The 14,761-nt window shown below is 44.7% G+C and overlaps 1 protein-coding gene across 1 annotated transcript in view; it reads left to right on the top strand.

Moving 5' to 3' along the window:
• Positions 1-14,761, top strand: part of ryr1b (ryanodine receptor 1b (skeletal)) — a 167,975-nt gene that overhangs the window by 115,536 nt on the left and 37,678 nt on the right. The window contains exons 70-81 of the mRNA XM_056283722.1: positions 954-1,194; positions 2,292-2,379; positions 4,929-5,021; positions 5,632-5,646; positions 9,182-9,352; positions 10,265-10,324; positions 10,452-10,586; positions 10,746-10,858; positions 12,609-12,705; positions 12,814-12,920; positions 13,045-13,096; positions 13,245-13,325. Of these exons, the coding sequence (XP_056139697.1) occupies positions 954-1,194; positions 2,292-2,379; positions 4,929-5,021; positions 5,632-5,646; positions 9,182-9,352; positions 10,265-10,324; positions 10,452-10,586; positions 10,746-10,858; positions 12,609-12,705; positions 12,814-12,920; positions 13,045-13,096; positions 13,245-13,325 (1,253 nt within the window). The remainder of the gene's footprint in view (positions 1-953; positions 1,195-2,291; positions 2,380-4,928; positions 5,022-5,631; positions 5,647-9,181; positions 9,353-10,264; positions 10,325-10,451; positions 10,587-10,745; positions 10,859-12,608; positions 12,706-12,813; positions 12,921-13,044; positions 13,097-13,244; positions 13,326-14,761) is intronic.

Genomic DNA, 14,761 nt, shown 5'->3' with positions numbered 1-14,761 from the left:
TAGAGGTTATAGGGTAGCTAATCTTAGATTTAATAAAGCACCAGCAAGGCTCAGCGTTTTCGGTTTTTATTTTTCAAAGCCATCCACTGTTACATAATCTCACATGAACAGGAACAACTTTTGGATCCATGGAAACATAAAATCTGGGTAAAAATTGGTTTAAACCGATCTGCTGCTTTTAAAAAATCTGGGTATTTTTCAGTGAAAATCGGTAAAAACCAAAAACACTGAGCCTTGAGCACCAGTAACAAATACTCAATAAATATTGAACTTTTTAGGCGTCCGGGTAGTGTGGCGGTCTATTCTGTTGCCTACCAACATGGGGATCTCCGGTTCGAATCCCCGTGTTGCCTCCGGCTTGGTCGGGCGTCCCTACAGACACAATTGCCCGTGTCTGCTTGTGGGAAGCCAGATGTGGGTATGTGTCCTGGTCACTGCACTGTCACCTCCTCTGGTCGGTCGGGTTGCCTGTTCGGAGGGGAGGGGGAACTTGGGGGAATAGCGTGCTCTTCCCACACGCTATGTTCCCCCCTGGTGAAACTCCTCACTATCAGGTGAAAAGAAGCAGCTGGCGACTCCACATGCATCGGAGGAGGCACGTGGTAGTCTGCAGCCCTCCCCGTATCAGCAGAGGGGGTGGAGCAAACGATCAGGACGGCTCGGAAGAGCGGGGTAGTTGGCCGGGTACAATTGGGGAGAAAAAGGGAAAAATCAAAAAAAATAAAAATAAATATTGACCTTTTTATGAATAGTAATTGAATTATAACATCAGTTCTTCCACTGAGTTTGAGCATTGTCACAAATTGTGATTTTCATTTAGTGCATTCAGATTCAAATCAAATTCTTTTGGAGTGCACCTGTATCAGCACATGAATGTGACTCTGCTAATCAGAACTGAGGCCTTGAAATATTATTTCTTTTACCCATCTGCCCCTGATCACTGTTTTGTGCAGTGTTTGCTCAGCCCATCGTGAGCAGGGCCATGCCTGAGATGCTCAAATCCCACTTCATCCCCACCATGGAGAAGCTGAAGAAGCGCTCGGGGAAGGTGGTGGCCGAAGAGGAGCATCTGCGCATGGAGGGCAAGACGGAGGTGGACAGTGAGGAGGGCACCATCCGGGATGAGTTCGCTGTGCTCTGTCGAGACCTGTACGCCCTTTACCCACTGCTCATCCGCTACGTGGACAACAACAGGTAGCTGGTGTGACTGCTGTCATCTGGGTGTGGACTGCGTCATTTTCTTCATTGTAGTAGAAGGAGTTGTAGTAGTATTAGTAGTTGTAGTAGTAGTCAAGTCAAATTACAGATTTGCCTCAGGGGGCTTTACAGTTATACAACATCCTGTTCTTAGACCCTTGCATCGGATAAGGAATAACTCACTAAAAAGCCTTTAACAGAGAAAAAATAGGAAGAAACCTCTGGGAGAGCAACAGAGGAGTGATCTCTCTCCCAAGACGGACAGATTTGCAATGGATGTTGTGTTTACAGAATAAAAGAAAAATTTGCAGAATACAACATTGAAAGAGGATAACAGAATTATAATGGAATTATGAAATATATGATGATGGGGATGCCAAGTAGTGTCCAGATGCCACTGGAACAGCCTCGGACCCGAGCCACACGACCACCGTCACCATGTAGACCTGACAGGAGGACAGACTTCACATGCACACAGGGGAGACTCACATCACACCATTTACATACGCGGGAGAAGAGACAAGAAAAGATATTAGTCACACATCTGAGTGAGAGAAGGCTATGACGTTAAAACAGGATAACACAGTTATATGGATTCATAAGCTATATAAAAAACGTGATGAGGAGGATGCCAAGCAGTGTCCAGGTGGTGACCATCATCCCCATGGAGACTTGGGAGGAGGACAGACTAGTAGTGGCTGTTGTCCTGCTTATAATTTCCTTGCTGGGAGTCCTTATGTGGATTATGGATATTATTAAAACATATATATTTTTAATTCTATTTGTTTTTGTCAAAGTTTTCATTAGCAATAGTGTTACTTCCTGTGAGAGTAGTAGCGGTAATGTAGATACTGAAATTGTCTGCTACAATCCTGATATTTACTACTACTTCCTGTTTCTCTTCTTCTACTTGTGCATCTTCCTCTTCTTATTATGAATCATCATCATTATTATTCTAAATATTTACATATTAAGGTATGGCCTCAGCCTCTGATGCACTCTCAGATAGGTGAAAAGCTGATAGGAGAATAAGTATTCATATTGTCAGTGTTTTTGTGGATGATTATTTTGTTTCTTGCGTTGTTGCTGTTCAGGGCCAGATGGTTGACCTGTCCAGATCCAGATGCGGAGGAGCTTTTCAGGATGGTGGGAGAGGTCTTCATCTTCTGGTCCAAATCTCATGTTAGTGTTTCAGTATTCCTTCCTTCACTATTACTTCCAACTATTATTATTATTTCTTTCGTGTTTCCTGTTTTCCATCCTGAAGACCCAGGTCCAAACTATGGACCTGAGGCACTATAGGGCAGATGTCACTTGATTTACAGTATTTGTAATATGTGGGCTGTTCTGAGTAGGGCGATGTTCTGGACTACATGGATGTTGATCCATGCAGTCCAGTTATCATTATTATTATTATTATTTATAATCCTGTAGTTGTAGTACCTACCCCCGAACAGCTATATTCTCTCCCCAAAGCGAAAATTTTCGAAACAACTGAAAGAAATGTCATCATTTCAACCTGGTGGTTAGTCTGCCCAAAACACGATAAATTTTGTTAAATTACCATACAAGTGTCTCAAATTCTTAAACCCCAACATGCATTACAGCTGTCACTGGAGTTGAAGGGGCTCAGAAGGGAATCTGGTTCTGAGAGGAAACACCGAGGCGGTCTGGCGGTGGCCTTGCCTAGCGTCGACTGTGCAGTGGTTTTGTCTGCGTCTGCGTTTGTGTCGTCGTGTGGAGTGCAGGGGAGGTGTGTCGAAGGTGTCTGGCTGGGGGAGCCTGGTCTGCTAGGCCCGGTGTGCCCAAGGACCACGGCCCTGCCTGGAGCTGTGCCCAAACAGGAAGCACCGAGGGCGGTCTGACAGGACGCGGAAGCGGGGCAGTCTAAGCTAACTGCTAGCCCATGCAGACCGGCAGTTCTGACAGGGTAGAGGCTAGTTCCCATCGATGCAGAGAACGGAAATGGAGTAGAGAACGGTCAACTGAGCATGCCTCTACCATGCCTCCAAACGCCCCGCGTAGCATCCAGGCGCTAGGATTCTCGGAAGACCCACCCCAACTCTGCATCTGATTAGCTAACTTTAACCTTACTAACCCTAACCCTAACCTTAACCTACCCAAACAACGGAAGCAACGAGTACTTGCGCTTGCTCAGTTGACCGTTCTCTGCATTGATGGGAAGTAGCCTCTCCTGTTCTGACAGTCATCCTGGCTGGCGTTCGTTCTCTGGACGGTGGAATTGTTGGACTGTGTTGCACTGAATGGACTGTGTTGTTAACTGTTTGTGTTTTTTTTTCTTTCTTTGTTCTCTGTTTTTGTGTTTTAGGTGGTGTCGTTTTTGGAAGTTTTGGATGTGTGTTTTTATCTTTTGTGTTGCACTGCTGTGGGCTGGATGAAATGAAATTTCGTTTCTTTTGTGTATTCAAGTACATGAGAGAAATGACAATAAATTGTTCCTGATTCTCGATGGTGCCAAAATTAACCTCAGGGCCCTGATCTGAGGCATTTCGTAATACTCCTCGTGTGAATTCATGTTTTTGAGGACTGTATGCCCGACAAGTTGAATGTAGCATGTCGAAAATTCAATTTACAGTGTGAGATGAGAGGGACTTGCTGGTTTTATGCAGCACCCCAAACTAGCGGGGCTTCCTATAGCTCTGAAAAAATCAGGGCAAATTTTCATTGCTTTTCCAAAAGGGCAAAATATTGCCGGCAGTCATACCAACATGTACCCTGGCTCTGCCAAATGACGAAAGCTAAGCAGGTGTGGACTTGGCTAGTATTGGATGGGAGACCTCTGCCGGAAGTGGTGTTGGTGGGCCAGTAGGGGGCAGTCTTCCCTCTGGTGCTAATTTAAAAAAATCCAACAAATATCAATGCCCCAGTGCAGTGACGGGGACACTGTGCTGTAGGAGATGCCGTCCTTCGGATGAGAATTTAAAGTGAGGTCCTGACTCACTATGGTCACTAAAGATCCCATGGCACTTATTGCAAAGAGTAGTGGGTTGCCTGGTGTTCTGGCAAAATTCCCAACCTGGCTCTCTCCATCTGGCCACCTACTCATCCCCCCCATGTAATTGGCTCAATGGTTCCTCCCTCTCAACCTCAAGCTGATGTGTGGTGAGCGTTCTGGTGCAAAATGGCTGCCATGCATCACCCAGGTGGGTGCTACACATTGGTGGTAGTTGAAGTGAGTTACCCCCTTCAATGTGAAACGCTTTAGGTGTCTAGACAGAGCGCCATATAAATGTAATGGTTCTTATTGTATTTATTTTAAAATTTACACTGTTGATTTCTCACTTCATATCTTCCCAGAAGTGAATCTGGTGACAAAATAACAGCTGTAGCACGAAACATGTGATACTTGACAGTTTAGAGCTGTTAAAGTGGAAATGAATTCTGGGTTCTTTGGTTTATGTTAAGTCACCAACTAACACAGCCTCAATTTAACTGACGGATCAAGAACACATCTGGGCATGAGAAGCGTTCTTGGTAAGATGTCAGTTTGTGGTTCAGGACAGGACCTGGGCCTTGACACACGACATTTGATGCGTTCATTGTTCACGGCAATACAAGTTCAGACAAAGACAACCCTTTGTGTTGTCTGGTGGCGTCTGTCTGTCTGTTTCTCTCTGTCTCTCTCCCCGGCTTTGCTTTGGATTGCTCCCTGGTCGTAGTGCACAGACCTCCGTCTCTCTAACCGGGCTGTGTCTCTGTTCTTGTGACAGAACTTCAAGAGGGAGGAGCAGAACTTTGTGGTGATGAATGAGATCAATAACATGTCCTTCCTCACGGCTGACAGCAAGAGCAAGATGAGCAAGGTGAGCGGCGCTGAACACACTCCAGAATGTCATCACTGAGAATAGAAAAGTCTTTCAGATACTTGTTCCTGGAGGCTGCCTTATCATAGTTGAACCTTTAACACATTAAGAAACTAAACTCTAATTGTGAATAATTGTGAGTAATTCACTAACCCCTTCCATTCCCTGGCAAGGAAAAGCCATGGAGACGCTATGTGAATAATTTTATTTTATTATTTTTTTACTAAATCTTTTCCACTTCTCTCCTCAGCTTTTAATTCATTTCATGGCACTGCTCCTAATATGTGATTAAATCAAAGGTAGCGCCATTGTCTGGCCACTATGGGTCTTGCCCCCTTTATTACCGGTTGCCTTTTAACGTGGATAGTCTTGGAATTTAATTTAATTCCAGTGTTGCAGTCACTGAAAGTAGCTCTGGATTACATTCTCAGTAAATGTCTATTTTTATGAAGACCGGTTATCTTATGATTGAAATGTCCGCCTTCTAGATACAGTGAAGGATCTTCGTAGGCAGAATAAGCAGCTGGCTGTATGGTCTCTAGCAGTAGGAGTGTTGCTAACTGTGTTCTCTCCCCATGTCCTGTGTCGGGGTCGGACGCGGGGCCACTAGGCCGGAGATGGAGAGGTTAGACTGTGTTTGTGCACGAGAGCTGTGCTGACCGCATGGCACCCCGAATACAGGGAGGCGTTTCGTTTCCCATTGACTGTCTCAATAGGGCATTTTACACACTCACACCCCGATGTCCACACACACATGCATATACAAACAAATGCACGTAAACACACACACACACACACACACACACACACACACACACACACACACACACGCACGCGAGGGTTGCATTGGTTAAAATAATCTGCCATTGCAAAGTCCGGTTGGGAATGAATCGACCATGTGGACTGGTGGTCTCCAATAATGTGTCGTTGTGGACCAAGAATATGCAGGTTTTCACTCCAACCAAAACACAGCCAGCAGATTTCACCAGTTTTCAAACCCTCAACCAGAGAGAGTGAGAGCAAGAGAGAGAGAGAGAGAACAGAGTGAAAGAGAGAGAGATAAACTGATAAAAAGGTTAAAAGAGAGCTAGAGGAGAGCGACCAAGATATATATATATATAGAGAGAGAGAGAGAGAGAGACAGAGACAGAGACAGAGACAGAGAGTGGGGAGAGAGGGAGGGAGAGAGAGGGAAAGGAGTGAGAGAAAGACTGATAAAAAGGTTAGAGAGATAGAGAAGGAGAGCGACCAAGCTATATCTATATCTATATATAGGTATATATAGATATAGGTATATATATATATAGAGAGAGAGAGAGAGAGAGAGCAAGCGAGAGACAGGGAAAGGAGTGAAAGAGAGAGAGCCTGATAAAAAGGTTAAAAGAGAGATAGAAAAAGAGAGCGACCAAGATATATATAGAGAGAGAGAGAGAGAGAGAGAGAGAGAGTGAGCAAGACAAAGAAAGAGAGGGAGAGAGAAGTTAGTTAACTGACTTTCCCACTGGCCAAAAAACCCACTAACATCCGCCTTTTTACATTGACCAAAGGCGGACATCAGCGGGTTTTTTGTAGGTTTTTTGGCCAGTGGGAAAATTAGTGAGGTCAGCGGGAGTAACATCTGCTGGGAAAGAAAACCTTCATGCTCTTGACCACTGCTGTAGACTCAGCTGACACAGCTTAAAGACATGAGAATGTTGTCTTTAAATGGTGTGTGTTCAGACTGCAGGAGAGATGATGAGTGTATCTGTACTTGTGTTACTGCTCTGTGTGTGTGTGTGTGTGTGTGTGTGTGTGTGAGAGAGAGAGAGAGAGTCAGGGCCTGGAGTGGCTTGATGAGAGCTTCCTGCTGTAGACTGTAGTGGTGTGTAAGGTTACATGGGGCTTGGTTGAGCAGTTATCACATCATTGTGGTGCACCTGCTGCTGCAGTCGAGCTCCATCACCCTGGTCTTGTTCTGTTCAAAGAACCAGTTTTCCTCTTCCACTTCTCTTTCTGGGTACAGTTTGGTCTCCATGCTACCCATCTGTGATGCTGTATCTTGGTTGTCGATGCCTGAGTTTCTTTCAGCTTTGTGGTCGCGTTTCCTGAGCTGGGGGGGACTCTTAATCGCCCTTGTCATTCCTCTTCCCTCCCCCATTGGCTTTTCCCACCACATCTCTCACCAAAAATTCATACCGCCACCTGCTGTCTCCACCATAGATCCACACGCTCATCCAGCAGCGAACAGGGTTTGTTGGAGTGGTCTTCCACTGTCGCCTCACAAGGGCGAAGAAGCAGTCATCACATTTACTAACTTGAATTGTCCCTCCATGTCTAATTCATTCACAATATTAAATGATTTAAATCAGTGAGTCTCTCATCGTGGGTTTGACTGATGTTAATGGTCTAAGATAGACGGACTGTCGACTGAGAACAGAATGAAAACCTCCTGTCCGTGGCTGTCACATGGGCATTACTGTAATGAGGCTCTGTTACCTGAACATCATTGTACCTCTCTGCCTGCAGTAGACTACCTGCACACACACACACACACACACACACACACACACACACACATGCAGTCACATGGGGCAGAGTGGATGCTGTGACGCCAGACAACAGTTGGTAATGGTCGGTAATGGCCGCTAGCAGCCTCAGGTCAGGGGTGTGTGAGAAGAGCTCTGGGGCGATGGAGATGACCCCACAGATGTGTGCTGTTCCCGTGTGCCGTGCAGGGGGGGATGGGCCACGCCCCACCTAGCCGCTGCACTACTAACCTGAAGGCTGCATTGTGTGATGTTACCGTAGCTGAGAGAGTGATGCAGCAGCCTGCAACGGCTGCTAGAATACACAGCGCTTGCACACAAAAAAACCCCCAATATGCTGCTGCAACTGCAGTTTGTTTGTTTTTAAAAACTATCTTTTTCTTTTTTTTTTTTTTGCTGTTGAGTTCACATTATTTTCCAGCATGTCGTGTGATGCAGGATGTTGGTCAGTCGATGAAATTAACGGGGGGGTTACATCATTTAATTCATGTCACCATCTTTCACCCATTGCCCCATTATGATTAATCTGAGGAAAACATTTATTTTTTGTAGCCAAATGTTTTCTGAAAAGGGTAAAATTAATGTTGTAGACACGTTCTAGATGCTCATACCGTTATTTTGTGCCTGTCTTGCAGTGTTGTAGTACTCGAGCGCGACTCGAGTCTTGATTTTCAGGACTCTTGACTCTACTTGGACACTGATGACTTGGACTTGGACTCGAGCTTTGTCTGCATTCGGACCCGGAAGTTGGAGATGAGGACTCGGACTTGTTAATTGATGAAGACTGTTTTTTTGTTTTTGTTAGTTTTTTTGTAATCGGCCCTAATAATTTGGCATAAGCTCTGGCATCCGGAGGGAGCTTGGGAGTAGAGCCACTGCTCCTTCGCATCGAACGGAGTCAGTTGAGATGGTTGGGGCATCTGATCAGGATGCCCCCTGGGCTCCTTCCTTTGGAGGTTTACCGGGCACGGCCAACTGAGAGGAGACCCTGGGGTAGACCCAGAACACGCTGGGAGGACTACATGTCCAATCTGGCCTGGGAATGCCTTGGGATCCCCCAGGAGGAGCTGTAGGGCGTTGCCAGGGAGAAGGACGTCTGGAGTGCCCTACTTAGCTTGCTGCCACTGTGACCCTACCCCGGAAAAGCGGCTGAAGATGAGATGAGATGAATTTGGCATAAGATAGTGATAGCTATATTTATACTATAACTTTATTCAGTTTTGTGCAAGGGCAGGCATGTGTGCTCCACCTACATGTGGATTCACATCCATACCCTCATGCAAATCCTGTTGGAACTCGACTCAGACTCAACCTTGATGACTCAGACTCGGACTCATGTAATGGGGACTTGACTCGGACCCGACTCGGACTCTTCCTTGGGGACTCAGAGTCGGACTCAAACACTGGGGACTCAAGACTCGACTCGGACTCGAGGTTTAGTGACTCGACTACAACACTGCTGTCTCGCATCTCATCTTGTATCAGAGCTAAACCAACCTTGCTTAGCTCTATACCAACAAGTTCAAAATCCGTTAATTTCTGAAAGCGAAATGTTTTCTGGTAAGAAGGTGAGCTGTATAGTGTCAAAGATGGGGGTGGACCCCCGCAGGTCTGACCTCGCCTCTCTCTCTGTAGTCCGGGGGCTCGGAGCAGGAGCGTACCAAGAAGAAACGGCGTGGGGACCGCTACTCGGTGCAGACCTCGCTCATCGTCGCGGCGCTGAAAAAGATGCTGCCCATCGGACTCAACATGTGCTCTCCCGCAGACCAGGAGCTCATCAATCTGGCCAAGATCAGATACTCACTGGTACCACAGCGAGGCCGAGAGCCACGTGTTTGTGACCAAGCGTAGGAAAACAAGCCACATTGTAGGAGATCTGTTCTAGTCATACATGCATTTTCATGCATTATAGATTAATTCAGAGCTTAAAAGTGATTATATGTTTTTGTAATAATTTTAAGAATTATTCATTTAGAACCATGAAAGTGCTTTCTGAAACGACTGTTTTGTTTTTCTGATAAACGGTCATCCTGGTTCATGGCGTTTTGTCACATTTGGTTGTCTCTTTTTCTCTTTGTTGAATTTTTCAGTGAGACTGAAGCTATTTCTACTCAAAACTAAAACCCTGGGGCGTCCGGGTAGCGTGGCGGTCTATTCCGTTGCTACCAACACGGGAATCGTTGGTTCGAATCCCCGTGTTACCTCCGGCTTGGTCGGGCGTCCCTACAGACACAATTGGCCGTGCCTGCGGGTGGGAAGCCGGATGTGGGTATAGGTCCTGGCCGCTGCACTAGCGCCTCCTCTGGTTGGTGGGGGCACCTGTTCGGGGGGGGGGCGACTCCACATGTATTGGAGGAGGCATGTGGTAGTCTGCAACCCTCCCCGGATCAGCAGAGGGGGTGGGGCAGCGACCAGGAGGGCTCGGATGAGTGGGGTAATTGGCCGGATACAGTTGGGGGGAAAATGGGGGAAAAATCCAAAAAAATCAAAACTAAAACCCTAAAACAAATGGCACTGTTCCAGAATGAATGATACACACACACGTGTACACACACACACACACACACACACGCGTATATATATATATATATATATATATATATATATTCAACATTTTCTGTATTGTGGAGATTTATCTAAATTAATGCGTAGGGTTTAATGCATGTGACTAAATGAATGGATGAGTGATGGCTGACCTCTGTATCGGGGCTCTTACAGAAAGACACAGATGAGGAGGTGAGGGAGTTCTTGCAGAACAATTTGCATCTCCAGGGCAAGGTGACTTTCTCTTTTATCAGCGTTTCACTTCTTTGACGAAAAGTCTCTCTACCCATGAGTATGAATATCCATGCTTAGACCACATCAACTGGTGTGGGGAGTTTGACCTTTGACCTTTTTGTTGCAGGTGGAGGACCCGGCTATGCGCTGGCAGATGTCGCTGTACAAGGAAATGTCTGGCAAGGCTGAGGATGCTGAGGACCCAGAGAAGGTGGTGAAGAGAGTTCAAGAGGTGTCTGCTGTCCTTTACCACATTGAGGTGGTAAGTACACACACATGCAAGTTCAATATAAAAGCAGGTATCACTTTATACAACTTTTTAGATTATATATATATATTCCTGTTGATACATAAATCAGTTTATACAGGCAGCACAAGTGTGGTAACCAGTAAAGTACATGTAAGTTGCTTCCTCCATCAGACCGAGCATCCGTTCAAATCAAAGAAGATGGTGTGGCACAAACTCCTGTCCAAACAACGTCGCAGGGCGGTCGTGGCCTGCTTCCGGATGACCCCGCTGTACAACATCCCAAGGTACTGACTCTTCTCATGTCTAAAAATGAGCAGATTTTTAAACAAAAATAGCAGCAGACACAATACTGTGTCTGCTAGTAATACTGTATGAAGTTGTAGTATTACATTTGCTACATAGTAATCATAGCATAGCAGTACTTTATGACATAGTAGTGCATTTGCTACATAGTAATCATCGTAGTACTTTATGAAGTAGTAGTAGTACATTGCTACATAGTAATCATATCATAGTAGTGCTGTATGAAGTAGTAGTTTTACATTTGCTACATAGTAATCATATCATAGCAATAATATATGAAGTAGAAGTAGTACATTTGCTATATAGAAATCATGTAGTAGCACTGCATGAAGTAGTAGTTGTACATTTGCTACTTAGTAATCATATCATAGTACTACTATATGAAGTAGTAGTAGTACATTTCAGTGTTGTAACCAGAAATATTTCTCACAGTGGGGGAGGCTGATGGACAAGCACCAAGGGTGCGGAGTCGCGAGTGCCAAAGGCGCGAAGCGCACCAGAGGGGGGTCCGGGGAAAATTTTGAAAACATACTCTTTAAATGGAAATTTTGAAAACATACTTTTTAAATGGTACATTCTGGTGCATTTGAGATGAATAAAGGTGCCACGAAAATATACTTTTTAGTGCATATTTTAAGGATGTTTTACTTTTATAGTAACTGTACATGTAGCGTTTATATTATGCTGTTTTTTTCTTTTTTGTTGATTCCTGTAATCATCTGACCACACGTCATGCTGATGACAACTGCAAAAATAAATGTCTATACTTTATTTCTTTACACAACTTTAAAGACACAGTTCTGATGATCCTGTGTATGGCAGTTAATGACTGAATGATCTGTTCATTCAGACATTAACATGACATTATCATGAGAAAACATAAAATTATACAAATAAATAGCGTATTTCTTAAACCCCGTTTTGGGCACTATCACCGCAGCGGAAGCAGTTGTCAGCGCGGGGGAGCGCCGCAGTTCAGTTAGAACTCTGCATTTGTTAGTATCATAACCAAGAGTGCATGTCAAGTTAAGTAGGTGTGCCTTAGAGCAGTGTTTCCCAACCCAGCCCTCAAGGACCCCCTAACCTGCAGATTTTCTATGCAACCCTAGATAGGTACCTGTTTGTAGTTATTCAACCAATAAGCAATGAATTATGTCAGATTTTGCGCACACACGAAAGAAAAAAAAAATATATATATGTATATATAGTGTTTTTTTCCGAAACCGTCAATGGTGTTGTGAGTGCTCAACTAATGAGGAGTGGAATATCAACATGGATACAGGAAAAAAGTATTAAAATCTTTTTGAAAATCTTTTTTCCTGTATCCGTGTTGAGATATATATATATATATATTAGTCACACATCTTGGTGAAAGAAGGATAAAACATTAAAACAGGAAAACAGGAAAACAAAATTATATGGATTTATAAGATACATAAACAGAAAATGTGATGAGGGGGATGTCGAGCAGCATCCAGGCATTAAACTCGATGTTCTGTTTAATTTTTCCTTGGAGAGACCCACCTTACAGTAACTGTTCAAATGAGCAACTATGAAAGCATTCTTGATTTTTTAAACTCATTGATATTGATTGTTGTAAATACCCGAACAACAGAATGTGTCAAAAAGGATGTTTTTTTGTATATTAATCTTTTTAGGATTGCAGCTCTGTGATCATCCAGTTAGGCCTCTGTTACCTGTGACCTGAATGTGAGTGATCTGTCCCTACAGGCACAGGGGCTCCAACATGTTTTTGGATGGGTACAAGCGCAACTGGTTGGAAACGGAGGGTTACTCATTTGAGGACAAGATGATTGATGACTTATCGGTAAGTCGTGTTTCCCCTGACCTTCTCTGCTCTGCGACGGTGTCTCCACTGTATACCTCCGCTGTACTCCTCTTGAGCTGCGAGCTTCCTGTCTGTCCCAACTATTAGAAAGCCATGGAGGAAGAGGAGGAAGAGGAAGAGGAGACTGAGACAAAGCCTGACCCCCTTCATCAGCTGATTCTCCATTTCAGCCGCACCGCTCTCACAGAGAAGACGTAAGATGGCCCTCACTTGACTTCTTTTAATGCCCCATAAAGCCTCTGTGACTTACTTTGTTGGCTGTTTCTCTGGTGAATTCATCCGAGTTCTGTTTTTTCTTCTGTATTTGTCTCATTACAGTAAACTGGACGTCGACCACCTTTACATGTCTTATGCTGATATTATGGCAAAGGTAAGGTGTTCCAGGGGCCTGCTAAGGCAGTCCATTTGTGGAAATGGACATGATCCCTGTTTCAACACAATAACAAAAAAGAGAAAAAGCCGTGTTTGTGATCAGTTTCCTGACAAGGGCCTGCTGTTGTGACGGTTTCCCCTTTCAGAGCTGCCACATTGGTGAGGAGGACGAAGGGGGAGAGGAGGAGGGGGAAGAGCTGTCCTTTGAGGTGCGACAGACAGAGATGGTATGGGGGGACCAGGGGATGGGGACAAGGGGGAGTCAGCGGAGAAGCGAATTCCCCATGCACTGAGTGACCACAGCCACCCATCACACACACACACACCCCTGCACACAACTCCCCCGCCCGCAGCAGCCATATCCTACTTCTCTTCCTTCTCTCCTCTTCCTGTCTCTCTCTCGTCCAACTCACACCACTTGTCTATCCCGCGCTACGGTTTGACTGACTTGTGCACTCCTTTGCTGGACTCTGGCCCTGTAGTCTGATCCTTGTTGTGGTTTTAATGGTTTTGGTTTTTGTCCTAAATTGCATGACCTGAGTTCAGAGAGATGGTGCAAGTAAAAGACAACAAAATGAAACCCAAGCCAAGATGCACGCTCGAGTCTATCCCACCCATGTTTCACCACAGTCACAGATTCCAACTTCTAGAATATGACTTGTATGATACCCTTTCTTTTTCTTCATTTTTGACAGACAAAAACACGAATGCAAACCGCAAACAGCTCTCCATGTGCCGAGAGGCACGAGGGAGAGCGCACAGTCAAAGCACCCCAAATAACAACCACTCTGATAAAGCACTACAGGCAAATTCACAAAGATTGGATTGCTGCCGCTGATAGCACCGTGAATTGCGCATCACTTGTAACCGCTCTCTGCCCCCCCTCGAAGTCTGATTCAAAAAAGATACTTGGCTACTGATATAACAGTACAAATGTGTCCATATATCCGCTCACGAGCATGCCTGGTGTGACGATGCCTTTGCCTGGCTACAGTCACTGCTGTCATCATCCCTGGAAAGTCTGGGCGTCGGTTACCACCAGCTAATGAAGACGCTGATAGTTTTCACTCCTAACTGCGTGTGGCTATTAGCGCTGGCATTTGTCAATTGGACTTTTTTTGCAGTGAGAGTCATTTGCATAGAAAGGGGCCAATTTTGCGCTAAATGTATGCATATTACCTAATTTAAATACGTGCACCGAGACGCTATTTACTTGGTAACACAGTTAGGGGTGTATTTCACTGTTTGCAGGTGGTCTGAGTATTACATGGTTTCTTTTTGTGTTATTTGTGCCGGTTTAGTGGCCGCAAAAAGCCACGCAATACTTTTGTGAATTTGCCTGTTAACACAGAGTGAGTTTTAGAAAAACAAGACACCTGCAGGTAGAAACAGAAGAAAGAGGAGGGGGAGTTGATAGATAATAGAATAGGTATAATTACAATTAAATTAAGTTCGCTTTCAAATCAAACATCCCACAAGGTGTGAGTAGAAAGTATTGTTCTTGCAACTGCATTTATAACCTTTTCCTAACTTGAACGTAGCTTAACCAGATATTACTGGGACCACCTCAGAAAATTGCAGATGAACATTTAATATCCAGGAATTCACATTATAGACACTACCACTCACTATTACTGTAACAAACTGGCCACACTTTCCAACA

Source organism: Lampris incognitus, chromosome 7 (assembly GCF_029633865.1).
Source record: "Lampris incognitus isolate fLamInc1 chromosome 7, fLamInc1.hap2, whole genome shotgun sequence".
Classification (NCBI taxonomy): domain Eukaryota; kingdom Metazoa; phylum Chordata; class Actinopteri; order Lampriformes; family Lampridae; genus Lampris; species Lampris incognitus.
This window is presented reverse-complemented; position numbering and strand designations above follow the sequence as displayed.